The sequence below is a fragment of the Tachyglossus aculeatus genome, chromosome 10, assembly GCF_015852505.1.
Source record: "Tachyglossus aculeatus isolate mTacAcu1 chromosome 10, mTacAcu1.pri, whole genome shotgun sequence".
NCBI classification, from domain to species: domain Eukaryota; kingdom Metazoa; phylum Chordata; class Mammalia; order Monotremata; family Tachyglossidae; genus Tachyglossus; species Tachyglossus aculeatus.
In genome coordinates this window covers 53,682,305-53,709,312 of record NC_052075.1, presented here as the reverse complement: position 1 = coordinate 53,709,312, position 27,008 = coordinate 53,682,305, and the positions used below count along the sequence as shown (strand labels likewise).

The window sequence follows — 27,008 nt, the reverse complement described above, 5'->3', positions numbered from 1 at the left end:
CCCCCTTTTATCTTCATCATCATCATCATCATCAATCGTATTTATTGAGCGCTTACTATGTGCAGAGCACTGTACTAAGCGCTTGGGAAGTACAAATTGGCAACATATAGAGACAGTCCCTACCCAACAGTGGGCTCACAGTCTAAAAGGGGGAGACAGAGAACAAAACCAAAGATACTAACAAAATAAAATAAATAGAATAGATATGTACAAATAAATTAAATAATTTAGACTGTGAGCCCACTGTTGGGTAGGGACTGTCTCTCTATGTTGCCAGCTTGTACTTCCCAAGCGCTTAGTCCAGTGCTCTGCACACAGTAAGCGCTCAATAAATACGATTGATTCATTGATTGACTTCTAGCTGTTCCAGCGCTTAGAACAGTGCTTTGCACATAGTAAGCGCTTAATAAATGCCCTTATTGTTAACAAGTCCGGCGCCTGGCACATAGTAAGCGCTTCTTCGTCCCCTCCGAGGCGCTTTGTCCTCTCCCAAGCGCTCAGTCCACTAAGCGCTCAATAAATACGATCGAATGAATGAACGAACGCCGGCGGCGGTCGAGAGGTGGACCCTCCCCCCGGGCCCGCCCCCCCGGGCCGAGCCGAGCCGAGCCGGGCCGGGCCGGGCCCCGGAAACGGAGGGGATTTCCGTTGCTGGCGGTGGCGGTGGCGGCGGCGCCGGGCCGGGGTCTCCGCTGGGCCCGGGCCCCAGCTCCGGAGGGCGGGGCCCGGTCCGGTCCGGTCCGGTCCGGCCCGGCCCGGGGTGAGTGGGGGGCCGGGGCCCAAGCAGGCCCGGGAGGCAGGACCGGGCCGGGGACCGGGGGGCCATGCGGGGGAGGGGGCTGGCCCTCCGCTTTTCTCCATCTCCGCCTCCCTGCGGCTCTCTCGCCTGACTCCTCGGGCCCTCGGTCTGTCTCCCTGGGTCTCCCCGTCCCCAGTCCCGGTCTCCTCGGATCTCGGTCAGTCTCTGTCTCGGGGCCGCCCTCGTCCCTCTGTCCCCGGGTTTCTTTGGCCCCAGGCCTCGGTTTCCCCGGGCCTCTCTGTCCCAGGTTCCCTGGCTCTCAGTCTCCCCAGGTCTTGGTCTCCCCTTGTCTTGGTTTCCCCGGGCCTCTCTGTCCCTGGTTCCCTGGCTCTCGGTCCCCCCAGGCCTCGTTTTCCCCAGGTCTCGGACCCCCCTTGTAACGGTCTCTCCGGGCCTCTCTGGCCCTGGTTCCCTGGCTTTCAGTCTCCCCAGGCCTCGGACCCCCCTTGTCTCGGTCTCTCCGGTTCTCTCTGTCCCTGGTTCCCTGGCTCTCAGTCTCCCCAGGCCTCGGTTTCCCCAGGTCTTGGCCTCCCCTTGTCTCGGCCTCTCTGGGTCTCTCTGTCCCTGGTTCCCTGGCTCTCGGTCGCCGCAGGTCTTGGTTTCCCCAAGTCTCGGTTACCCCTTGTTTCGGTCTCCCCTTGTCTCTCTGTCCCTGGTTCCCTGGCTCTGGGTCTCCCCAGGCCCCGGTCACCCCTTGTCTCGGTCTCCCCCTGTCTCTCTGTCCCTGGTTCCCTGGCTCTCGGTCTCCCCAGGCCTCGGTCACCCCTTGTCTCGGTCTCCCCTTGTCTCTCTGTCCCTGGTTCCCTGGCTCTCGGTCTCCCCAGGCCTCAGTCACCCCTTGTCTCCGTCTCCCCTTGTCTCTCTGTCCCTGGTTCCCTGGCTCTCGGTCTCCCCAGGCCCCCGGTCACCCCTTGTCTCGGTATCCCCCTGTCTCTCTGTCCCTGGTTCCCTGGCTCTCGGTCTCCCCAGGCCTCGGTCAACCCTTGTCTCGGTCTCCCCTTGTCTCTCTGTCCCTGGTTCCCTGGCTCTCGGTCTCCCCAGGCCCCTGGTCACCCCTTGTCTCGGTATCCCCCTGTCTCTCTGTCCCTGGTTCCCTGGCTCTCGGTCTCCCCAGGCCTCGGTCAACCCTTGTCTCGGTCTCCCCTTGTCTCTCTGTCCCTGGTTCCCTGGCTCTCGGTCTCCCCAGGCCTCGGTTTCCCCAGGTCTCGGTCTCCTCTTGTCCCGGTCTCTCTGGGGCTCTCTGTTCCAGGTTCCCTGGCTCTCAGTCTCCCCAGGCCTTGTTTTCCCCAGGTCTTGGTCTTCCTGTCCCTGGTTCCCTGGCTCTCGGTCTCCCCAGGCCCCAGTCACCCCTTGTCTCGGTCTCCCCGTCTCTCTGTCCCTGGTTCCCTGGCTCTCGGTCTCCCCAGGCCTCGGTCAACCCTTGTCTCAGTCTCCCCTTGTCTCTCTGTCCCTGGTTCCCTGGCTCTCGGTCTCCCCAGGCCTCGGTTTCCCCAGGTCTCGGTCTCCTCTTGTCCCAGTCTCTCTGGGGCTCTCTGTTCCAGGTTCCCTGGCTCTCAGTCTCCCCAGGCCTTGTTTTCCCCAGTCTTGGTCTCCCTGTCCCTGGTTCCCTGGCTCTCGGTTTCCCCAAGTCTTGGTCACCCCTTGTCTCGGTCTCCCCTTGTCTCTCTGTCCCTGGTTCCCTGGCTCTCGGTCTCCCCAGGCCTCGGTTTCCCCAGGTCTCGGTCTCCTCTTGTCCCAGTCTCTCTGGGGCTCTCTGTTCCAGGTTCCCTGGCTCTCAGTCTCCCCAGGCCTTGTTTTCCCCAGTCTTGGTCTCCCTGTCCCTGGTTCCCTGGCTCTCGGTTTCCCCAAGTCTTGGTCACCCCTTGTCTCAGTCTCCCCTTGTCTCTCTGTCCCTGGTTCCCTGGCTCTCGGTCTCCCCAGGCCTTGGTTTCCCCAAGTCTCGGGCACCCCTTGTCTCTCTGTCCCTGGCTCCCTGGCTCTCAGTCTCCCCAGGCCTCGGTTTCCCCAGGTCTCAGTCTCCCCTTGTCTCGGTCTCTCTGGGGCTCTCTGTTCCAGGTTCTCTGGCTCTCAGTCTCCCCAGGCCTTGTTTTCCCCAGGTCTTGGTCTCCCTGTCCCTGGTTCCCTGGCTCTCAGTCTCCCCAGGCCTCGGTTTCCCCAGGTCTCTCTCTCCTCCGGTCACTCCAGCCCACAACCCTGGCTCCCAGACAGATGCTCTGTTATCCTGGTCCTTTCACTGTTTCAGGAAGGCCTGCTTCCTGATGTTTCCCTGCCCACCCCCCAGCTCTTCTCCTCTACGCCCCGATTTATGCCTGCCTGAGGTGAGCGGAGAGATGTAGACCTGAAGGCCTTAAGTCCTCTCCCCTCCCCATCCCCAAAGGGCCTTGGTGGGCAACTTAGCTTAATAATAATAATAATAATAATCATGATGGTATTTATTAAGCACTTACTATGTGCAAAGCACTGGTCTAAGCACTGGGGAGGTTACAAGGTGATCAGGTGGTCCCATGGGGGGGCTCACAGTCTTCATTCCCATTTTCCAGATGAGGTAACTGAGGCACAGAGAAGTTAAGTGACTTGCCCAAAGTCACACAGCTGACAATTGTCAGAGTCAGTATTTGAACCAATGACCTCTGACTCCAAAGCCCATGCTCTTTCCACTGAGCTATGCTGCTTATCTAGGACGCTTAGGACGCCTTTGAGCATTTCCCTTCGTGATCTCGTCTCTCCCCTCCCCCAGCAATTCCTCCTCCAGGTGTTCAGCGGCCCAGGGATCCCAGGAAAGACCAAGGCTTAAGGCCCCCCTCACCCCCCACCCTGACCTCCGACCCCAACGATGGCTACGGCCCCGAGCTCCCCGGCTCGGGCTTCCCGGGAGCATGAGGGGCCCCTGACGGTCCAGGTGGCAGAAGACTCGGTCTGGGGACAGGACGACACCGGCCCCGAGAGCTTCCGCCAGCGCTTCCGCTGGTTCCGCTACCAGGAGGCGGGCAGCCCGCGGGAGGCCCACAGCCGGCTCCGGGAGCTCTGCCGCCGCTGGCTGCGGCCCGAGCTGCGCACGAAGGAGCAGATCATGGAGCTGCTGGTCCTGGAGCAGTTCCTCACCGTCCTGCCCCGGGAGATCCAGACTCAGGTGCGGGAGCGGCGGCCGGAGAGCGGCGAGGAGGCCGTGGCCCTGGTGGAGGGTCTGCAGAGGGAGACCAGGAGACCGAGGCGGTGGGTGAGAAGGGGGAATCGGGCTTTGTGTGACGCGGGGGAGGGAGGGGCTGAACGGGGGTGGGTTTAGGATTCCGGGATGGCGGCGGTGGTGGTGGGACTGGAGCTTTGAATGGCCACCTAATTTTCTCCAGGTCGTGGATCTGTTTTCCCCCCAGCTGAGGCTAGGATGAGTCCGCTCTTGTTGAAAAAAATAGTGGGTGAGCAAAGTTCTGGCCCATGCAGGCATTAGCCAGCTCTCCCGGGCCACGGGCAGAGCTCTTAATAGTAATCATAATAATAATTATGGTCCTTGCTAGGCACTTCCGATGTGCTAAGCACTGAGGTAAGTATAAGTCAATCAGGTTGGAATTCCCATTTTACAGATAACTGAGGCCCAGAGAAGTCAAGTGACTTACCCAAAGTTACACAGCAGACAGGTGGCAGAGCCAAGATTAAAACGCAGGTCCTTCCGACTTCCAGGCCCAGGCTCTGTCCTTCCCACCCACAGCACCCCATTCCCAGAGAGGCAGTTTTTCCTCTCTCTCCCTCGCTGTCTCTTTCTCCCCCTCCACCCTATTGGGCTCATCCTTCTTTGGCACAGGAGTGACAAAAGGGCCTCTAGGCCAGCCAGAAGGTGCCACCTGCAGCTGGGGCTTGCCACTCTCCCCATGCCCCGAGACGCCGCATTTCCACCACCCCTCGTCCTCCTGGAGCCCAGCAGAGGCACAGCGGAGGGCCGGGATGGTCGCTCAAGCGGTTGGACAATTGGCTCAAAGGGTTCGTGGAATCCTTCAAGAGAGATGAGAGTAGTAAGAATATTAAGCACTTACTATGCGCAGGGCCCTATACTGAGCCCTGGGAAAGAGTACTCCAATGACAATTAGATACGGTCTCTGTCCCTTGGAGAGCTTACAATCTAAGCCTGAAAAGTGGGAGGGGGAAGTGGTGACAGATTCATAAGGAGAGATGAAACAAAAATCACACTAAAAGATAAAGACACAAAAACAAAGATCACTTCACAGTTGGCATTCCTCTTGTCCCCACTCTCATCTCTTTTGGTTATGCCATCTCGGGCCAGGGCATCATAGGAACCCGCCATGGCAGCTTGGGTCTTGAGGCCCACAGTCTGGCACCCATCTTGCCCACTTTTTCTGGCGTCCCTCTGGGAACCAACCACGGCCCCTTCCTGCCCCTAAAACCCCATTGCCTGTGGCCTATCTAGACTCTCTGCCCCCCGAGAGGAAGTCCCTGACCAGTGGGCAAGCCCACCGCAGTTTCAGTGGCCATTTTTGGTCATCTGACCAAACAATAGTATTGCTTGAGCATCTGCAGCATGCAGAGCACTGGACTAAGCCTTTGGTAGAATACAGTGGAGCTAGAAGACCCAATCCTGCCATCAAGGGGTTTACAATCTCGTGGGGAAAACAAGCACTGAAATAATTTATGGAGAGGAGGAAGAAGTGGGTAAGTGTAGGAAGTATTTGCTGTCTAAGAAGCCCCTGTTCAGGTTTCATAGATAAGCAGTTCTGTGAACCCCTAAATGTTCATTGCCAGACACACAAGGGCATATGCACACACACATGCACCTCCCTCCCTCTCCCCTTCAATCACCCCTAAATTAGCAGCATGGCGTAGTGGATAGAGCACGGGCCTGGGCATCAGAAGCTAATGGGTTCTAATCCAGGTTATGCCACTTGTCTGCTGTGTGACCTTGGGCAAGTTGCTTCACTTCTCTGGGCCTCCATTGACTCATCTGGAAAATGGGGATTGAGGCTTTGTGACCCACGTGGGATAGGGACCGTATCCAGCACAATTTGCTTATATCCACCCCAGTGCTTAGTACAGCGCCTGGCACATGGCTATTATCATTATTATTATTATTATTATTATTATTATTATTATTATTATTATGATATCCACCTCCCACCTCAGGCCGGACAGACTTGCGAGCTCCGTACTCGGAAACCTGGACTTTTCATTACCTCAGGCCTAGCCCACAGTGGAGGGGAGGGTTTACATTTGTCCAGAACCTGGGGTTCCCAAATCCCTGCTGTTCCTGGCCCCGTTGGAGGCCTTCTTCCCTTTGGAGACCCCTTACCATCCTCACAGCAGCCCCCGGCCCCCACAATTCCTGGAAGTGGTGGCTGGAGGCATCTGACAATGCGGGACACTGGATCCCACTGCTTGGAGGCCTTGTGAGGGGGTTGAAATGACCTTGAACGGATTCTCCCCGCTCCCCACCCTCAGCCCCATAGCAGCTTCGGGTCTCCCTTTGAGACCTCCCAGGGGCTGGGGGTGACAGGCGCACTGCCTTGTTCCCAGGTGACAGTGTGTGTGCGTGGCCAGGAAGTGCTCTCGGAGCAGACCTCCGCCCTGGGCCCCACACCGTGGGAGCCCCTGACCATCCAGCTGGACAGGCCGGAGTCCCTGGACCAGGAGGAAGAGGAAGAGGAAGAAGAGGAGGAGGAGGAGCCACCGAGCCCGGAGACCCCAAGCCGGGACGTCGGCTCCCCGGACACGCCGGGCTGGGATCCTGAGGAGGAACCGCCCCTGCCACCCACCCAGGAGAGGGGTGAGAGGCTGCCATGTGGTATGGGAGGAGACACAGGGTTCTCTGATTGAACAGGCCTTGATGATCTACATCCACACACACACGCACCCCAAATTCTTCCTCCCCCATTTGCCTAGTTGTCCCCCAGCCCTTGGGAGCGGCCCAAAGATACTTCAGGATGGCTTATGTGGCCACAGAGTCCCAAGGATTTCCTGTTGAAGCCTCTAGACTATAAGGTCCTTGTGGGCAGGGAATGTGTCTACAAATTTGGTTGCCAGGGGACCACCGAGCCCTCCCCCCAAGCGCTGGGAGATGCGGCAGGGTGGGGCATGACCCCTGGAGCGGGAATTTCTGGTGGGAGGGGAGGGAGCAGTTGTGAATGCCTTCCTCCCCCTGCCCACCCCCCCGCCCCGAGCCCCTGTCAGCTGCTGCTGTCTTAATGCCTCCTCTGTCCCCCCTCAGCCCCGTCTGCTCCCCGAGTCCCTGCCTCCCCGCCGGACGGGAGCAGCACCGAGCGGGAGATGGCCGCCTCCCTCCTGGCCGCTGGATCGCAGGTAAACTGGACTGGAAGCTTGCCCTCTAGACTGGAAGCTCGCTGTGGGCAGGGAATGTGTCTGTTTATTGTTCTGTTGGACTCTCCCAAGTGCTTAGTACAGTGCTTTGCACACAGTAAGCGCTCAGTAAATATGATTGAGTGAATGAATAAATGAATGAAAGGTGGGTCATGGCTCCCTTGGGGAGCCTGGCCCTTTCCCGCCACCCCCTTGTCTTCCAGCCGACTCGTCCCGCACACCCTAGGGCAGCCTCCTCGTGGACCCCAGCTACAGCCTGGGCTCCTTGGGGTGGGCCTGGCTGGCTGCTGGCTCCGGGGGGCCTGGGGAAACTGAGTTGGGAGAGGACAGGTGGCCGAGCTCGGCCAGCAGGGGAGGGGGGCCGCATAAGGGTGTGGGTCTAGGAGGGTCCTTGCAGCTGAGCCACAGCGGGTGGTCTTCTGTTGCCGATTTCTACTTCCCAAGCCCTTAGTACAGTGCTCTGCACACAGTAAGCGCTCATGAATGAATGAATGGTCTTGGTTAGCCTTGGTTAGCTTGGAGGTGCAGGAACGGGGGGGCCACAGGGGACTCTCCTTGGAAAACCCCTTCCCCCTGCACCTCCACCCTCATGGTAGACCTTCGCTTCTTTCCGCTTCCCCCTGCTGTTGCTCCTCAGGGCGAAAATGGTGGAGATGAGTGCCCACGGGAATGTTTGGCAGAAGCTTGGATACCTCTCTCCTCTTGGGTGGGAACGATTGTGTGGCAGTCATGTCCCCGTGTGTTTGAGAGGGTAGGAGGGGAAGACCAGTGGATGCCAGACTCCCAGGACTCAGAGTCTCAGAGTCACGGGAGGCATGTGTTCCTGTCGGCTGGTATTAGGGTGATCATGGGGAGCGTTAGTGTACAGTACAGTACACTAACTGTGGGTGTGAGTGTGTTTGTGGAGCGGTTGTGTGCCCATCTGGCTGGATGAAGTGTAGTGACAAAGTGACGATGTCATTTCCCTTCATCTGACGGCACAGTGATGTCCTCAGTTGCTAACAATGGTATTTAATTAGGGTATTTGTAAGTGCTTACTATGTGCCAGGTACTGTACTGAACCCTGGAGTGGATACAAGCAAACGGGGTTGGACACAGTCCCTGTCCCATATGGGGCTCACAGTCTCAATCCCCATTTTCCAGAAGAGGGAATTGAGGCCTAGAGAAGTGAAGTGATTTGCTCAAGGTCCCCCAGCAGACAAGTGGCAGAGTCGGGATTAGAACCTGTAACCTTCTGACGCCCAGGCTCTATCCACTAGGCCATGCTGCTTCCCATAAATCTTCCCATGCTGCTTTTCACTCCCCCCTGTCTCCATGTTCCGTTTTGCTGCTGCTGTCTCTTTCCCCTCCCCACAGCATCCATTCATTCTTCTTTCTTGAAGCAGCGTGGCTCAGTGGAAAGAGCCCGGGCTTCAGAGTCAGAGGTCACGGGTTCAAATGCCAGCTCCACCAACTGTCAGCTGGGTGACTTTGGGCAAGTCACTTCTCTGGGCCTCAGTTCCCTCATCTGGAAAATGGGGATGACTGTCTCCCCCTTCTAGACTGTGAGCCCGCTGTTGGGTAGGGACCGTCTCTATATGTTGCCAACTTGTACTTCCCAAGCACTTAGTACAGTGCTCTGCACACAGTAAGCGCTCAATAAATACGATTGATTGATTGATGACCCAGACTGAGCCCCCTCCTTCCTCTCCCACTCCACCCCCCGCCTTACCTCCTTCCCTTCCCCACAGCACCTGTATATATGTTTGTATGTATTTATTACTCTATTTTACTTGTACATATCTATTCTATTTATTTTATTTTGTTAATATGTTTTGTTTTGTTCTGTCTCCCCCTTCTAGACTGTGAGCCCACTGCTGGGTAGGGACCGTCTCTATATGTTGACAACTTATACTTCCCAAGCGCTTAGTACAGTGCTCTGCACACAGTAAGCGCTCAATAAATACAATTGATCGATTGAGTCCCTTAATAATGAAGCAGACGATTTATTAGCTACTGGCAGCTTTATCCAAGCCAGCCCCGTCCAGCCCCTAAGTGAGTTTGCCGTGCCTTCTATTAGGCAACGGGTTTCCAGGTACTTTGCTCTGTCCGTTTATGTATCGGCTGAGTTTTCCTTCCTAGGTCTCCTCTCGCCCCCGGCACAGCCCACACTCCCTCACGCTCTGCTCCTCACCCCTCCCCTAGCCCCAGTCTCCCCATGTCCTGCTCCAGGATGGGGGTGGCCGAGCGCTGAAGGGCTAGAGTCTTGTTTCGTTTCAGGGCCTGGTGACCATCAAGGACGTGTCCCTGTGTTTCTCCCAGGAGGAGTGGGGGAGTCTGGACCCCGGGCAGACGGACTTTTACGGCGAATACGTCATGCAGGAGAACTGTGGGATTGTGGTGTCTCTGAGTAAGGGCTTGGGCCTCGGGGGGGCAGCTGTCCAAAGGCCCCCCGGCAGACTACCCCCTCTGAGATCCTGTGACATGACAGGGAGAGGGGTCCCCTCCATTACTGAGGGTGAAGGGGAGGTTCGGCTATTTGGGGGCGGGTAGGCAGGGTTGCTGCAACCAATCGGCTGTAGTGAGCACATACTGTGCGTCTGGCACCATTCAAAGCACTTGGGAGGGGATGCTACAACAGTTAGCAATGCGACAAGAGCCCGTCAGAGACTCCCCTGTTTCCCCAGCCAAAGGACCGGGACTACACCGGTGCGGGGAGTGGGAATGGGGAGGGAGGAGCTGGGGGCGGGGAGGTCGAGACCATCCAGCAGGCTGGCATCTTCAGGTTCATGATCGTAGCCTCTCCTGCCTCTCCCTCGCCGTGCAGGGATGAGCCCCAATCCTATTGACTCTTCCTTCTCCTCTCCCACGGGACAGGGTTCCCAATTCCCAAACTGGATGGCTTCTCCCAGGTGGAAGGAGGGGAAGACCAGTGGATGTTGGACTCCCAGGACTCAGAGATTCTCAGAGTCACCTACCCAGGTGAGGAGAGCATCCCATTGTTGGCCCAGCGGGGAACCCCTCCTCCCTTCAACCCCCCACCCCCGATCCTGCCCCTCTCTGGTCTTTCCAGCCCAGGAGGGAGTTGTGGGGAAGGGGCCAGGGCAGAGCTAGCTCCGGCCTTACCTACGAGCAGCTCCCCTGACCCCAGAGTCCCCTTTCACCCCCACGGTCCTCCCTTACCCCCCGCCATAGGAGACGGCAGTGAGCCCGACGGAGTGGTGCCGGAGCCAGAGCCGGCCGGCCTGCCAGCCGACGGGCCGGAGGAAGCCCTCCCCTGGAGCCCCGAGCCGGGTGGGCCCTGGCCGGACGGATCCTGGCCGGACGGGCCAGGGAGCCCTGGGGCCCGGAGCCTGGAGCTGGCCACCCTGCGGGCCGGTGCCTTCCCTGGCCTGCTGTGCCGGGGGGAGCTGGATTCCCTGATGCGGTCGCACCTGTGCCCCCAGTGCGGGAAGAGCTTCGTGTGGGGCTCCCACCTGGCCCGGCACCTCCAGACCCACACGGGCGAGCGGCCCTACTGCTGCCCCAAGTGCCAGAAGAGCTTCGGCCGGAGGCATCACCTGGTGCGCCACCAGAAGACCCACCTGCGCGAGAAGCCCAGCCGCTGCCCCGACTGCGGCAAGGTTTTCCGCTGCCCCGCCCACCTGGCCAGTCACCAGCGGGCTCATGCCGAGGGCGAGGTCCCCGGCCGGGCTCCGGCCCCGGGGCGGGCCCGGGCCTTGGTAGACGGGTGGGCCCGGCCCCCGGGTGTAGGGAGGGCCCGGCCCGGGCCCGAGGGCCGGGAGGGCAAGCCGGCCAAGCCGCGCCAGGCTGGGGAGGGGCCCAGCAAGGTGAGGCGGCGGCGGGCCCCACCCGCGGAGCGCTCCCACATCTGTGGGGAGTGCGGCAAGAGCTTCGGCCGCCGCCACCACCTGGTGCGCCACTGGCTGACTCACACTGGCGAGAAGCCCTTCCACTGCCCCCAGTGCCAGAAGGGCTTTGGCCGCAAGCACCACCTGGACAGGCACCTCCTGACCCACCAGGGACAGAGCCCGCGAGCCCCCCCGCCCCTGGGGACCGCCTTCCCGCCATCCCCACCGGCCACGTCCGCCCAGGGAGCCGGCCTGGGCCCCGGCCCCCTGCCCTTCCAGGACTGGCTCTCCGGGGGCCTGCAGGGACCGGTCCTTCCCCTGACCTCTTTGGGAACATGAGCCCCAGCCCCACCCTGGTGGTGGGGGGAAGAAGAGGAGCCAGTGGGGACGGGGGGGAGGGGAGGGGCCGGAACCATCATCCCTGAGCCAGGACTCCTGGCTCCTAGGCCCCTTTGATTTCAGGAGCGACGGTCCTCGTCGTTAATAGTATTTGTCAAGTCTACTGGGTGCAGGACACCGGGGTGGGGGCAAGAGGGTTCACCCAAGACAGGGTCCCTGCCCAGAAGGAGCTTAATGGGAGGAGTCGAAGAAACCACTGTAGAGGGGGTGCTAGGGCCCCATTGGTTGGGAGAGAGGGCCGAAGGGGCCGTGACCAAGCTCCCTGAAGGCTGTGCGGTGAAGCGTTCAGGCTTTGAAGGAGCAGCACAGGGGACGGCTGAATGGGGGGGTCAGCAAGGCGCTCAGATCCGGGGAGAGGAGAGTTGTCAACAGCTCTTGGGTGACCAGCAGGGGACAACCGCAAGGAATACATTCGGGCAGAGCTGGAGTGTAGTGGGGGGAAAAAAGTTCCGTTAGTGTGACGATTTGTCTCCTTTGTTGGCACTGTCATCATAACGATGGTATTTATTAATAATAATCGTGGTATTTAAGCGCTTGCTATGTGCCAAGCACTGTACTAAGCACTGGCTTAGAGGCAAGATAATTAGGTCAGGTGCAGTCCTCACCCCACATGGGGCTCAAAGTCTAAGGGGAAGGAAGAACAGGGACTTGCTTACCTTGTGCCTAGAAAACTGCTGAGCTCTGAGGTAAGATATGAGGTCACTGGGTCAGAATCGGCTCACGTCCCACATGCGAATTCAGTCTAGGAAGAAGAGAAAAGGAATTCACACTGCTTCACAGTGAGGTCTCTCCTTAGTAATAACTGCTCACTGCCCCCTGACAGGGTGTAGGATAAAGACCTGCGAGAATGGAAAAAGTATTCTCATCCTCTAGTCTAAGGCTTTCTCCGACTGGAGTTTGACCTGTGCCCGGCCTCGGGCCCCCAGTTTGCTTTTGCTGTTTCCTCCATGTGTCTCGGGTCCCCGTCCATCCCCCACAGTCCTGTTTCCCGCGTTAGTCTATTCATCTCCATTGCCGAGTGTTCAGTATTGGTGTCGCTGCCCCTAGGCCTCTGTGGCCCTTTCCTGCTCCCAGAGGCCCCAGGAGCTGTCGTGCCCTGCGGGAGTTGGGGATTCTAGGTAGTGACAGAACTGTTCCAACACAGGGCGTTCTAGGAAAGGTCAGGGTTCCCTTGATGCAAGACCATCGACGTTGTCATTTGACTTCGGCTGCCCCATCCACAGGTGCCAGGATACCGGGGACACCAGGATCGCTCCCACAAGGACGAGGACTCGAGTCTGCCGGCTCCTGAAGGGGCCACGGAGCTCGTGGGCTGGGACTTTGGGAAAGAGCCTCAGGATTGCCAAGGAGCTGCCGGGCTTCGGGGGGGTGGTGGTGTGTGTGGTAGTGACTGTGGTTTTTGCTGAGTGAGTCACAAATTGTTCTGTTTTCTTAACTGGAGTTTGTGTTTTGTTATCCATCTCCCCCTCCACAGAGCACCATTGCGCAGGTGACAGACCGAAGGGTCTGCTCCACTTTATATGTAGGACCAAGTGATTTTCCTTTCTACCCAGGCAGGACAATTAGGCCGTCAGCTTATTGAGAGCAGGAAACATGTCTACCTATTCTGTTCTCTTGTACTCTCCCAAGCACTTAATACAATGTTCTGCACACAATAAGTGCCAAATAAATACCACTGATTAGAATGGGGGAGGAGAGGATAGGTGAAGATTTTTCATTATTAGAAGGTGCAAAAAGGAGCAGGTTTTTAGGGTTTCCAGCAGGGTCTGGATACGTGCAGAGCACTACGGTAAGTACTTGGGAGCATGCAATGCAGTAGAGCTAATGGACCAAAAAGCCACCCTTTTGGATCCTTTCCACCCTGACTGTAACACTCTGGAAGCTGGGATAGGCAAGTGCGGGAGCCTAGCACACCCAGCCATGGAAACTTCCTGTCGACCTGGCCCTTGTGGCCAACTGCCCAAGGAGAATTCCAGTTCCCATTACCACTTCCCCTTCAAGGCGAGTTATCAAGAACAGGGCAGAGAAGCAGTGTGAATATCTGGCCACTGATGACCTATGTATGAACCTGAGGAAATGGGTGGGAGCCCAGGGAAAAGCCTAGGGCTAGGACTCCTTTTGGGCCCCTGGGACAGAATTGATAGAAAGTTGGCAGCGGGAACCTGGAGGGTCTGCTCTCCACCAAAGAAAGGCAATGGAGAGAAGGAGGAGAGCCTTTGTGCTACTCTTGCCAAAAAGAGAGGAGAAAGGGGACCCCTGGTAGCTGTTCAATGCCCAGACACCCCACGCTGGGCTCCTGGTCTTCCCTGCCACCTCACCCCATGAAGGAGCAGTAAAGTTCTTATCAGCTCAGGCCCTCCCCTCCCCCTATTTTAATGGAATTTGTGAGCTAAGCGCTAGGATTCATTCATTCAGTTGTATTTGAGTGCTTACTGTGTGCAGAGCACTGCACTACACGCTTGGGAGGGTACAATACAACAATAAGCATACACACTCCCTGCCCATAACGAACTTACAGTCCGGGGTGGGGGGCGGGAGAGAGGGGAGAGACAGACATTAATAGAAATAAGTAAATGACAGATATGTATATAAGTGCTGTGGGGCTGTGATACGGGAATGAACAAAGAGAGCAAGGGTGACGTGAAGGGAGTGGGAGAAGGGGGTCAGGCTTACTCAGGGAGGCCTCCTGGAGGAGGTGTGCGTTCAAAAAGGTCGATACAAGCTAATCAAATTAAGCACAATCGCTGTCCTGCAGTCGTTATCCCCATTCTAGAGATGAGGTAACAGACACAAAGAAGCTGTGAGTTGCCCAAGGCCGCACAGCAGACAAGTGGTGGAAGCTGGGATTGGAATCCAGTTCCTTCTTACTCCCTTGGCTCAACTAACCTTGTTGGGCCTTTTAGTTTGTCTCACGGGATCAAGGGTCCAGAGTGTTTTCCCCCACCCTGGCCCAGCTGTCATAATAATAACAATAATAATAACAATAATGGCATTTGTTAAGTGCTTACTATGTGCAAAGCACTGTTCTACGCACTGGGGAGGATACAAGGTGATCAGGTTGCCCCACGTGGGGCTCACAGTCTTAATTCCCATTTTACGGATGAGGTAACAGGCACAGAGAAATGAAGTGACTTGCCCAAGGTCACCCAGCTGACAATTGGCAGAGCTGGGATTTGAACCCATGACCTCTGACTCCCAAGCTTGTGCTCTTTCCATTGAGCCACGCTGCTTCTCCCCCTTCTAGACTGTGAGCCCACTGTTGGGTAGGGACTGTCCCTATATCAATCAATCAATCAATCAAATTTATTGAGTGCTTACTGTGTGCAGAGCACTGTATTAAGCGCTTGGGAAGCACAAGCTGGCAACATATAGAGACAGTCCCTACCCAACAGTTGGCTCACAGTCTAGAAGGGGGAGACAGAGAACAAAACCAAACATACTAACAAAAAAAAATAAATAGAATAGATAGGTACAAGTAAAATAGAGTAATAAATATGTACAAATATATATATGTTGCCAACTTGTACTTCCCAAGCGCTTAGTACAGTGCTCTGCACACAGTACTTGCTCAATAAGTACGCTTGATTGATTGATTGATTCTCAATAGGGCCTGTCTTGGGGTGAGCCACCCCGTCCTGGGCACCGGTTCCGAGCAGTTCGGGCCGAGAGCAGTGGAAACTACAATTCCCGGCGGGCAGTGCGCGCGAGGCCTACAACTCCCAGCAAGCCACGGGGCAACCCGCCCTTCTCATCATCAATCGTATTTATTGAGCGCTTACTGTGTGCAGAGCACTGGACTAAGCGCTTGGGAAGTACAAGTTGGCAACATATAAAGACAGTCCCTACCCAACAGTGGGCTCACAGTCTAAAAGGGGGAGACAGAAAACAAAACCAAACATACTACCAAAATAAAATAGAATAGATATGTACAAGTAAAATAAATAAATAGAGTAATAAATATGTCCTTTTCCCTCCCTCTGTGGCCGCCTCCCGTTCTGCTCCCATCCCCGCCAGTCTCCGACCAGAGGAGCCGTTGAGAAGAGGGAGGGAGGAAGGGTGGTGACATAAGGGCAGTTTCAAATGAAGAAACAGGTGTGAAAAGGGCCCAGCACCTTGGCAAAAAAAAAAAAAAAGGAAAAAAGAATGGGATCCGTCCAACGTCCTGCTCAGAGGGGGCGAGGATGCTCTTGGGCCGATGCGCGTGCGCGGCGGAAAATCCAGCATCCACTTACCGATTTAACAATATCAATCAATCAATCAATCGTATTTATTGAGCGCTTACTCTGTGCAGAGCACTGTACTAAGCGCTTGGGAAGTACAAGTTGGCAACATATAGAGACAGTCCCTACCCAACAGTGGGCTCACAGTCTAGAAGGGGGAGACAGAGAACAAAACCAAACATACCAACAAAATAAAATAAATAGGATATGTACAAGTAAAATAAATAAATAAATAAATAGAGTAATAAATATGTACAAACATATATACATATATACAGGTGCTGCGGGGAAGGGAAGGAGGTAAAATGGGGGGATGGAGGGGGGACGAGGGGGAGAGTTAGGAAGGGGGTCACATTTGTTAAGCGATTACTAGGTGCCAGGCACTGTACTAAGCGCCGGGGTGGATACAAGCAAATCGGGTTGGACCCAGTCCCTGTCCCCTGTGGGGCTCACAATCTCAATCCCCAAAGTCACTTAACTTCTCTGTGCCTCGGTTACCTCATCTGGAAAATGGGGATTAAGTCTGTGAGCCCCACGTGGGACAACTTGATTACCTTGTCTCTTCCCCAGGGCCTAGAACAGTGCTTTGCACATAGTAAGCGCTTAAGAAATGCCATCATCATTGAGGCACAGAGAAGTGAAGTGACTTCTCCAAAGCCACACAGCAGGCAAGTGGCGGAGGCGGGATTGAACAGAGATTACTTTCCGAGTCCCAGGCCCGGGCTCTATCCACTAAGCCATGATTTGAGAAAGACCTTTTCATCTGGGTCAACTCCCGGGATCCAAACAATCATCTTGGCCTCCTTTCCAGCCTCTTCTATCTGACCTCCTCCCCGGCGGGGGCCTCATCGAGGGAACGGGCTTAGACGTAATTTAACGGCAAAATAAACCCCCAGAATGGGCGGGGGGCGTGAGGCCGCAGGATCGAACTGGTCCTGAGGGTCACTGGACGCGGGGGGATCGGGGCAAAAACCTGAGTGCGGCAATAACTGCAACCACGCAGCGCTCGAACTCTTCGTGCAGGTGAATAAAAGTCGCGTGTTGCAGCCATGGAGTAGACGAGACTCCCTTAAGGAGCCGTCGGGGGGAAGGAATACCCCCTCCCTGGAACTCAAAGTTAAGCGTCTTAATCAACCCAGGCCCCTTTCAATTTTCCTTCTCAAGGACCGCCCCAGTCACGAGTGAACCCCGTGACCGGATAGGGATTTAGGGATACACCTGTACCGAGGTGGGGAAGAAGAACTAAATGAGAAGGAAAAACGAAGCAATGCAAGAAGTTGAGGCACCGCTGGGATTCGAACCCAGGATCTCCTGTTTACTAGACAGGCGCTTTAACCAACTAAGCCACGGCGCCGGCGGAGAGCTCATCTGCTGAGAGACATATGGGACTCAGTAAGAGCTGCCTGAAGTGGGACACACCCGTTCTGATAAAGATATTGACTCAACTCCTGTTCGAAGATGAAAAACTCTCCCGGATGTGTTGGGAGTCCTAATTGAAAGTTTCAGACCCTTCCCTCCAGCTGTCCCCCACAACACCGTCCACCTAATTCCCTCCCCCTTGGCAACCGAAGGACCCAGGGGGACGTAGATACCCCAGCTAGAGTGGGAAGGGGCTCTGTGGGCCCCGTCTGAGAAACTCCTTCAAATTCCCAACGTTCCCGCGTTATCCACCCGGTCGAGGTCTGGAATACTTCTTCGAGCCTACCCCATTAAACCACGCCACTCCGTACTGGACAGTGTGACCCCGCCATTCGAGGTCTTCACGAACCAAGGATAGAACTGAGGCGAATTACCCGGAAAATTTAAACAGAATCGTCAATATCCCCTGCATACATGGACTCTGGGTTTCCTTATGTTATTTGTAATGGGGTGACCCCGTTGCCTAGGTCCCGGACTTTGCCTGCACTTTTTCTCCTTGATTATCTTGCATCTAACATAAGTGCACAACCAAAACTACACTTCTTATTCTCCCGCTCGCAGCTTTCCACTCCCCTCCGCCTCTTCCTGGCGACGAGAACAGAAGCACAGGCGGCGAAGAAAAAGTATGCAAAATTTGGGCTCGTCCGGGATTTGAACCCGGGACCTCTCGCACCCGAAGCGAGAATCATACCCCTAGACCAACGAGCCACTTACTTCCACACTTCCTGGATATAGCCTCTCATCCCTGGGTACGAACTCCCATTGGGTTGTACTGTAAAATAAATTACCTGATTTTTTGGCTTCTTTCCCTTTCCCTTACTTTTCCCCCCGTCCTCGCGGGATGCAGTTGGTAATCGGAACAAGGGCAGAAGTAAGATGAGTGACCTTCAGCAAATCACATCACTTCTCTGTGCCTTCAGTTACCTCATCTGTAAAATGGGAATTAACACTGTGAGCCCCATGGGTCCAACCGGGTGAGTTCGTATCTACCGCAGCGCTTTGTACAGGGCCTGGCACACAGTAAACGCTTAACAAATACCATAAAAACAAAATGCAGTCGATTCATGAATCTCCCATGATAGGAGGGAGTGGAGAGTGGGAGGAAGGGAAGGTAGGGAAAGGTGAATTGAGAGGTGGGCGAGGAAAGAGGATGGTAAAGGGGGTAGAGGAGAGAGACGAGAAGCTCCTTTAGAGAAGTGGGTAGTGGCGGGACAGGCTGCGGGAGCGCGGTGCCCGCTCTTGGAAGATACTATAACTCGTCCCACCCCAACCCCGCCCCCCGGAGTCCCTTCTAACCCCCCCTGAGCCGGGGGACGGGAGAATTCATTCATTCATTCAATCGTATTCATTGAGCGCTTACTGTGTGCAGAGCACTGTACTAAGCGCTTGGGAAGTCCAAGTTGGCAACATCTAGAGACGGTCCCTACCCAACAGTGGGCTCACAGTCTAGAAGGGGGAGGCAGACAATAAAACAAAACATATTAACAAAATAAAATAAATAGAATACGTACAAGTAAAATAAATAAATAGAGTAATACATATGTACAAACATATATACATATATACAGGTGCTGTGGGGAGGGGAAGGAGGTGAGGAAGGGGGGGGGCTCGGTCTGGGAAGGCCTCCTGGAGGATGGCGGAGGGGGGAGGGGCACTTGGCTTCTTTAGAGAAGAATAGTGGCTCAATGGAAAGAGCACGGGCTTTGGAGTCAGAGGTCATGGGTTCCAATCTCGACTCCGCCACCTGTCAGGTGTGTGACTTTGGGCAAGTCACTTAACTTCTCTCTGCCCCAGTGACCTCATCTGGAAAATGGGGATGAAGACTGTGAGCCCTCCGTGGGACAACCTGATCACCTCGTAACCTCCCCAGCGCTTAGAACAGTGCTTTGCACATAGTAAGCGCTTAATAAATGCCATTATTATTATTATTATTATTATTATTATTATTATTATTATTATTATTATTATTATTATTCTTTCGCCTGGCTGCTCAGGGCCGATTTCGATCCTCGCGGTGTTAGGGAGCCCCCCAGTGGACACAGCGCGGACCTGCAAGCGGCTTTTCTTGCTCCTTTTTGAGGCCGGCGTCTCCTTCAGGGGAACTCACTGTTACGTCTATGTTATGGAACAGTGATCCGCCAGATTAATTTATTCATCCATCCAATATATTTCCCCCCCCTATTGCATCACTTAGATTAGCATATTTTGGACACATAATCAGGAGGACTAATTCTCTGGACAAGATCCTAATGCTAGGAAACGGCCAGGAAAAACGGGGAAGAGGCAGTCCGGCAGTTAGATCATCATCCTCATCATCATCATCAATCGTATTTATTGAGGGATTACTATGTGCAGAGCACTGTACTAAGCGCTTGGGAAGTACAAATTGGCAACATATAGAGACAGTCCCTACCCAACAGTGGGCTCACAGTCTAAAAGGGGGAGACAGAGAACAAAACCAAACATACTAACAAAATAAAATAAATAAATAAATAAATAAAATAAATAGGATACATATGTAATGGATAGAGACCATAGCAACGATATTGGAAGAATAATTAGAAAGGTTGAGGACTGTGGCAAGAGGACAGGACGTTCTGGCGAAAGTATATCCATGGAGTCGCTATGAATCGGAAACGACTCGACGGCATTTAATAATTGTATCACATGCACTTGATACCCTCTAGACTCTAAGCTCGTTGTGGGCAGGGAATGTGTCATTGTGTTCATTCATTCATTCATTCAATCGTATTTATTGAGGGCTTACTGTGTGCAGAGCACTGTACTAAGCGCTTGGGAGAGTACAATGCAACAATAAACAGAAACATTCCCTGCCCTCAATTGTTGTATTGCACTCACCCAAACGCTTAGTACAATGCTCCGCACACAATAAATATGAATGAATGAATACCCTCTAAAAACTTGGGCAGTCACCCCAAGCCCACAGCACTTATGTCTATATCATCATAGTCTTCTTTCTATAATAATAGTAATAATGATGGCATTTATTAAGTGCTTACTATGTGCAAGGCACTGTTCTAAACCCTGGATTTACCTCTTACTTAGACTACGAGCCCCATGTGGGAAAGAGACTGTGTCCAACTTGATCATCTTGTACCTACCCCGATTTTTAGTACAGTTTTTGGCACATATTAAGAGATAAGTACTGGAAAAAATGTCTGTTGTCTCTATATGTTGCCAACTTGGACTTCCCAAGCGCTTAATACAGTGCTCTGCACACAGTAAGCGCTCAATAAATACGATTGATGATGATGATGATGAGGGCAGGGATCATGTCTACCAACTCTAGTGTATTGTCCTCTCCCTAGCGCTTAGTCCAGTGCTCCGCACAAAGCAGGCGCTCAACAAATACCATTATCAAGAGTGGGTATAAGCGAGTTGAAAAGCATGGCGTGATGGGCGAGCCACACCCCTAAAAGCCGGAGCTCCTGGGTTCAAGTCCTGGCTCTGATACTCGTTCCCTATATGGCCTTGGGCAAGTCCCTTAACCTCCCTAGGACTCAGGTTTCCCAGGCTAAATTGGGGATAATAATACCTGAATCCTACTGTGAGGAGTAAGTTACTATTTAATGTAATGAGCTTTGTTAATAATAATAATGATGGCATTTGTACAGTGCTTACTGTGTGCTGAGCACTGTTCTAAGCGCCTGGGTAACAATAATAATAATAATAATAATAATAATAATAATAATGGTATTTGTTAAGTGCTTACTATGTACCAAGCACTGTTCTAAGCACTGGGGGGTTACAAGGTGATCAGGTTGTCCCACGGGGGGCTCACAGTCTTAATCCCCATTTTACAGATGAAGTAACTGAAGCTCAGAGAAGTTAAGTGACTTGCACAAAGTCACACAGCGGACAATTGTCAGAGTCGAAATTTGAACCCTTGACCTCTGACTCCAAAGCCCGTGCTCTTTCCCCTGAGCCACGCTGCTTACACAAGGTCATCAGGTTGCCTCACGTGGGGCCCCCAGTCTTAATCCCCATTTTCCAGATGAGGTCACTGAGGCACAGAGAAGTCAAGTGACTTGCCCAAAGTCACCCAGCTGATCAGTGGCAGAGCCGGGATTGGAACCCACGACCCCTGACTCCCAAGCCCGGGTTCTTTCCACTATGCCACGCCGCTAATAGAAGCATTCCCTAGAAAGGCAGTTTTACTCTAGACTGTACGCTCGTTGTAGGTCAGGGATGACTCTACTGTTGATTCATAGCCTCCCAAGAGCTCAGTGCGGTGCAGAGCACACAGTCACCACTCAATAAACACGACTGGAGGCCTGAATGAAGGGAGCCACTGTCCGTGGCGTCACCCAGCTTTATTGTCCCGCTAGGCTAGCGACTTTCACTGTGGCGATGAGCCCCCCTGGCCCGCTTCGGGCCTTTTTGAAGGGCGTTTCCCCGGGCCACGTTGGAGCGGAGGCCGGTGGGAGCGGACCTCTTCCTGGGCGCTTCCTTGCATCGGGAACGGCTCCCCCGGGCCGGGGCGGGGGTCTTCCTCTTTTGGGGGGTTTGCTTCCTCCGGGGCTTGCGGTGGTTCGGGCTGCCTTTCCCTTTGGCCTTGGGGCGGCTGGGGGCCGTTGGGGTGCTCCTTGGCTTCGCCCGCCTCCGCTTGGCCTTCACCCTGGCTTCGGCCCTGGCCTTCTGATGACCCCTTGGACCCGGGGGCTTGGCCCTGCCCCTCGCCTGGCCACTGCCCTGCCCCTCGGCCTCGCCCCTCGGCTTGGCTCGGGCCCTCCGCTGGGCCTCGCCCCCGGTCTCCGTCGACTGGAGCGTGATGCTGGGATTCGGGCCCTGGCAGACCCTATAGGTGCCCGAAACCCCCCGGCCGTTGATGCGCAGGAGAGCCCCATTGGAGTCGGAGCTTTCCGCGGCCCTGCGCACGTGGTAGCCCGCGTCCTGGAACTCCTTCCTGAGCCGGGCGAGGGACAGTCCTCTGCGACCGGGGGCGGCCGCGATGGCCCGCAGCAACACCTGGGACAGGGGCAGGGCGGCCCGCCGGTCCCGCACGGGAGGCGAGCTCGGTGCCGGCCCCCGCCGGGACCCCGAGGCCGCGGTCAGGTCGGCATCGGAGCGCCGCTGCTCAGCCATGGCTCGGCTCGGCTCGGCTCGGCTCGGTTCTGCTCTCGTCCTCTCTGGCGCGGGGCCCGGCTCACCGGCTCCTTTCTTACGTTGGGGCGGAGTCGGAGCAGGCCCGTCGCCGTCACAAAGCCGGACCGGTTGCTACCCTCTCGCCCCTAGCCCGGGAAAGGCCCCTTGTTGCCTAGGGACCGTCTCTGTTGCCGAATTGTACTTCCCAAGCGCTTAGTAGCAGCGTGAGAAGCTTGAGAACCTTGAGAAGCGGCGTGGCTCAGTGGAAAGAGCCCGGGCTTTGGAGTCAGAGGTCATGGGTTCTAATTCCGGCTCCACCAACTGTCAGCTGTGTGACTTTGGGCAAGTCACTTCTCTGGGCCTCAGTTACCCCATCTGTCAAATGGGGATTAAGATTGTGAGCCCGCCGTGGGCCAACCTGATCACCTTGTAACCTCCCCAGTGCTTAGAACAGTGCTTTGCACATAGTAAGCGCTTAATAAATGCCATCATTATTAGTAGTAGTAGTAGTACAGTGCTCCGCACACAATAAGCGCTCGATTGAATGAAAAGGCCAAGACGCCGAACACAGCCAATAATAATAATGAAGGAATTTATTAAGCGCTTCTTATGTGCAAATCAATCAGTCAATTGTATTTATTGAGCGCTTACTGTCTGCAGAGCACTGTACTATTCACTCAACAGTATTTATAATAATAATCATAGTGGGTTTTTAAGCACTTACTATGTGCGAAGCACTGTTCTAAGCGCTGGGGAGGTTACAAAGTGATCCAGTTGTCCCACTGGGGGCTCACGGTCTTAAGACCCATTTTACAGATGAGGGAACTGAGGCCCAGAGAAGTGAAGTGACTTGCCCAAAGTCACACAGTTGACAATTGGTGAAGCCGGGATTTGAACCCAGGACCTCTGACTCCAAAGCCCGTGCTCTTTCCACTGAGCCACGCTGCTTCTCCTAATCCTCACTCACAGGCTAATCCTCACTCACAGGCCGATACGCGCTCTCTGGACATTCTAGATGGTAAACTCGTTGTGGGCAAGGAATGTGTCTGTTGTTGCAGTGTACGAGCGCTTAGTACAGTGGTTTGGACACAGTAAACCCTCAATCGCAGCTCTGCCACTTGTCAGCTGTGTGACCTTGGGCAAGGTGTGTGACTTGACACCTGTCCACGTATTTTGTTTTGTTGTCTATCTCCCCCTTCTAGACTGTGAGCCCGTTCATTCATTCATTCAATTCATTCATTCAGTCGTATTTATTGAGCGCTTACTATGTGCAGAGCACTGTACCAAGTGCTTGGGAAGTACAAATTGGTGACATATAGAGACGGTCCCTACCCAACAGTGGGCTCACAGTCTAGCCCGTTGTTGGGTAGGGACCGTCTCTATATGTTGCCAACTTGTACTTCCCAAGTGCTTAGTACAGTGTACAGAGCACAAAGTAAGAGTTCAATAAATACGATTGAATCAATCAATCAATCAATAAATCGTATTCATTGCGCGCTTACTGTGTGCAAAGCACTGTACCAAGCGCTTGGGAAGTACAAGTTGGCAACATCTAGAGACAGTCCCTACCCAACAGTGGGCTCACAGTCTAAAAGGGGAAGACAGAGAACAAAACCAAACATACTAACAAAATAAAATAAATAGAATAGATATGTACAAGTAAAATAAATAAATAAATAAAAAATAAATAAATAAATATTGAATGAATGAATGAATGAATGAATGAAGTCACAACTTCCCTGTGCCTCAGTTACCTCATCCGGAAAATGGGGATTCAGACTGTGAGCCCCACGTGGGACAACCTGATCACTTTGTATCCCCCCCGAGCTCTTAGAACAGTGCTTCGCACATAGTAAGCGCTTAAAAACCCACTATGATTATTATAATAAATACGATTGAGTGAATGACAATCCGCGCTCCTCGGCTCCTCTCCCGGCGTAGCTCTCTGGCGCCACCTGCCGCCGGTAGAGTGAAAGACCGTCCAAAAAGCTCCCCTGGCCCTCGCCTTTCATTCATAATAATAATAATGTTGGTATTTGTTAAGCGCTTACTCTGTGCAAAGCACTGTTCTAAGCGCTGGGGAGGTTACAAGCTGATCAGGTTGTCCCACGAGGGGCTCAAAATTTTAATCCCCATTTTCCAGATGAGGTAACTGAGGCCCAGAGAAGTTAAGTGACTTGCCCAAAGTCACACAGCTGACAGTTGGCAGAGCCGGGATTTGAACCCATGACCTCTGAATCCAAAGCCTGGGCTCTTTCCACTGAGCCACGCTGCTTCTCTATAAAAGTTTTATCTCAGCACTCTTAGGTGATCTATTGTAGACCCTCCTAGGTATTTACAATCTTTTTTTAAACTCTCATACCAGAGAAGGGATTAGAACCCAGGCCTCCAGCTTTTCAAGGCTGTTATTTTCCCTCTGAGCCACCACAGGCCTCATTCAACCGTATTTATTGAGCGCTTACTGTGTGCAGAGCACTGTACTAAGCGCTTGGGAAGTCCAAGCTGGCAACATCTAGAGACGGTCCCTACCCAACCGTGGGCTCACAGTCTAGAAGGGGGAGACAGAGAACAAAACAAAACATATTAACAAAGTAAAATAAATAGAATAAACAGGTACAAATAAAATAAATAGAGTAATAAATACGTACAAACATATATACAGGTGCTGTGGGGAGGGGAAGGAGGTAAGGAGGGGGGGATGGGGAGGGGGAGAGGGGGCCCGAACTCCCGAGGCTATTCTGCGCAGGATCCTCCACGCGGGAGAGGATGGTTGGGAGGGAAGAGAAATGGGGGACTGGACTAGGGAGGGGAAATTAAGCATCATCGATGAATCAATCAGACGGTAGCAGAGGACTGACAATTGGTCAGACACTCCCTAACGGTCCGTGCGGAAGAGACGTTCAGCACTTGAGACAGCTCACATCCCGAGTTTGGAGCCTCTTCCTCCCCCGCTCCATCTCCACGGCATTTGCTAAGCGCTTACCATGTGCCAGGCACTGTTCTAAGCGCTGGGGTAAATACAATCAATCAATCAATCGTATTGATTGAACGCTTACTGTGTGCAGAGCACTGTACTAAGCGCTTGGGAAGTACAAGTTGGCAACATATAGAGACAGTCCCTACCCAACAAGCTACCATACCGTCCAGGTCCCAGATGGGGCTCACGGTCAGTCTTAATCCCGTTTTACTGATGAGGTAACTGAGGCACGGAGAAGTGAAGTGACTTGCCCAAGGTCACACAGCAAATAAGGGATGGAGCTGGGATTAGAATCCAGGTTCTTCCATCTCCCAGGCCCGGATTCGATCCACTAAGCCATGTAGGTCCTCCTTTAACGTGGCACTGCACAGTGAGCCCACTCTCCACCCTCCCCACCCCTCCTGGCCCGTTGATTCATTTAATTGAAGTGGCGGAGGGGGGACTAGAACTCAGGTCCTCTGAATCCCAGGCCCTGGACCTGGCCCTGTCCACGTTTGACACCTGTCCACGTTTGACACCTGTCCACGTTTTGTTGTCCGTCTCCCCCTTCTAGACTGTGAGCTGGTATTTGGGGAGGGACCATCTCTGTATGTTGCTGTGGCTCAGTGGAAAGGGCCCGGGCTTTGGAGTCAGAGGTCATGGGTTCAAATCTCAGCTCTGCCAACTGTCAGCTATGTTACTTTGGGCAAGTCACTTAACTTCTCTGTGCCTCAGTTACCTCCTCTGTAAAATGTGTGAGCCCACCGTGGGACAACCTGATCACCCTGCAACCTCCCCAGCGCTTAGAACACTGCTTTGCACATAGTAAGTGCTTAACAAATACCAACATTATTATTATTATTCTGTTTCCAACTTGTACTTCCCAAGCGCTTAGTACAGTGCTCTGCACACAGTAAGCATTCAATAAATACGATTGAATGAATGAATGAATGAATGGGAAAAGCATCATTCATTCAATCGTATTTATTGAGCACTTACTGTGTGCAAAGCACTGTATTAGGCGTTTGGGAGAGTACACTATAACAATAAACCGGCATGTTTGACACCTGTCCACATGTTTTGTTGTCCGTCTCCCCCTTCTAGACTGTGAGCCCACTGTTGGGTGGGGACCGTCTCCATCTGTTGACAACTTGGACTTCCCAAGCGCTTAGTGCAGTGCTCTGCACACAGTAAGCGCTCAGTAAATACGATTGATTGATTGATTGATTGACCGTCTCTATCTGTTGCCAACTTGTACTTCCCAAGCGCATAGTGCAGTGCTCCGCACACAGTAAGCGCTCAATTCATTCATTCATTCAGTCGTATTAATTGAGCGCTTACCGTGTGCAAAGCACTGTCCTAAGCGCTTGGGAAGTACAAGTTGTTAACATGTAGAGACGGTCCCTACCCGACAGTGGGCTCACAGTCTAGAATAAATACGATTGAATAAATACGATTGAATTCTATTTATTTTATTTTGTTAGTATGTTCGGTTTTGTTCTCTGTCTCCCCCTTTTAGACTGTGAGCCCACTGTTGGGTAGGGACTGTCTCTATATGCTGCCAATTTGTACTTCCCAAGCGCTTAGCACAGTGCTCTGCACATAGTAAGCGCTCAATAAATACGATTGATAATTGAATAAATAAACAGGCACATTCCCTGCCCACAAAGAGTATAGAGGGGGCGACAGACTGTGAGCCCACTGTTGGGTAGGGACCGTCACTATATGTTGCCAACTTGGACTTCCCAAGCGCTTAGGACAGTGCTCTGCACACAGTAAGCGCTCAATCAATACGATTGATTGATTGATTGATTAGGGACTGTCTCTCTATGTTGCCAACTTGTACTTCCCAAGCGCTTAGCACAGTGCTCTGCACACAGTAAGCGCTCAATCAATACGACTGATTGATTGACAGACGGCGCCCTCAATCAATCAATCAATCATATTTATTGAGCGCTTAC

General features: G+C 53.8%; 2 protein-coding genes and 2 non-coding genes across 6 annotated transcripts; 1 reads left to right on the top strand and 3 right to left on the bottom strand.

Annotated features, from left to right (window-relative positions):
• Positions 1-722: 722 nt before the first annotated feature.
• Positions 723-12,781, top strand: ZNF641 (zinc finger protein 641). Of its 3 annotated transcripts, none has more exons than XM_038753203.1 (8): positions 723-760; positions 3,537-4,016; positions 6,317-6,566; positions 7,008-7,099; positions 9,419-9,506; positions 9,974-10,078; positions 10,292-10,719; positions 12,570-12,781. In XM_038753203.1, exons 2-8 carry the CDS (start codon positions 3,633-3,635, stop codon positions 12,750-12,752), a joined length of 1,530 nt encoding a protein of 509 aa, XP_038609131.1. In that variant the 5' UTR covers positions 723-760; positions 3,537-3,632; the 3' UTR covers positions 12,753-12,781. The 3 variants fall into 3 exon arrangements, with proteins under 3 accessions (XP_038609131.1, XP_038609132.1, XP_038609130.1); XM_038753204.1 differs by having other exon boundaries at positions 9,377-9,506; positions 10,292-10,659; XM_038753202.1 differs by having other exon boundaries at positions 9,377-9,506.
• Positions 12,782-16,846: 4,065 nt separating this feature from the next.
• On the bottom strand, positions 16,847-16,920 carry TRNAT-AGU. The gene has a single exon. It is a non-coding gene; the product is annotated as a tRNA-Thr (tRNA).
• A 701-nt stretch (positions 16,921-17,621) lies between these two features.
• TRNAP-CGG lies at positions 17,622-17,693 on the bottom strand. Its single transcript has one exon. It is a non-coding gene; the product is annotated as a tRNA-Pro (tRNA).
• Positions 17,694-21,273: 3,580 nt separating this feature from the next.
• Positions 21,274-22,221, bottom strand: LOC119933630 (histone H1.3-like). The gene has a single exon (XM_038753181.1). The coding sequence runs from the start codon at positions 22,089-22,091 to the stop codon at positions 21,336-21,338; it is 756 nt and encodes a 251-aa protein (XP_038609109.1). The 5' UTR covers positions 22,092-22,221; the 3' UTR covers positions 21,274-21,335.
• Positions 22,222-27,008: the final 4,787 nt, after the last annotated feature.

Coding starts and splice junctions, on each gene's coding strand:
- ZNF641 (XM_038753202.1), top strand. CDS start 3,633: ATGGCTACGGCCCCGAGCTCCCCGGCTCGGGCTTCCCGGGAGCATGAG. Junction 4,017..6,316: donor CCAGGAGACCGAGGCGGTGG/GTGAGAAGGGGG, acceptor CCTTGTTCCCAG/GTGACAGTGTGTGTGCGTGG. Junction 10,720..12,569: donor GCTGCCCCGACTGCGGCAAG/GTTTTCCGCTGC, acceptor CCCCATCCACAG/GTGCCAGGATACCGGGGACA.
- LOC119933630 (XM_038753181.1), bottom strand. CDS start 22,091: ATGGCTGAGCAGCGGCGCTCCGATGCCGACCTGACCGCGGCCTCGGGG.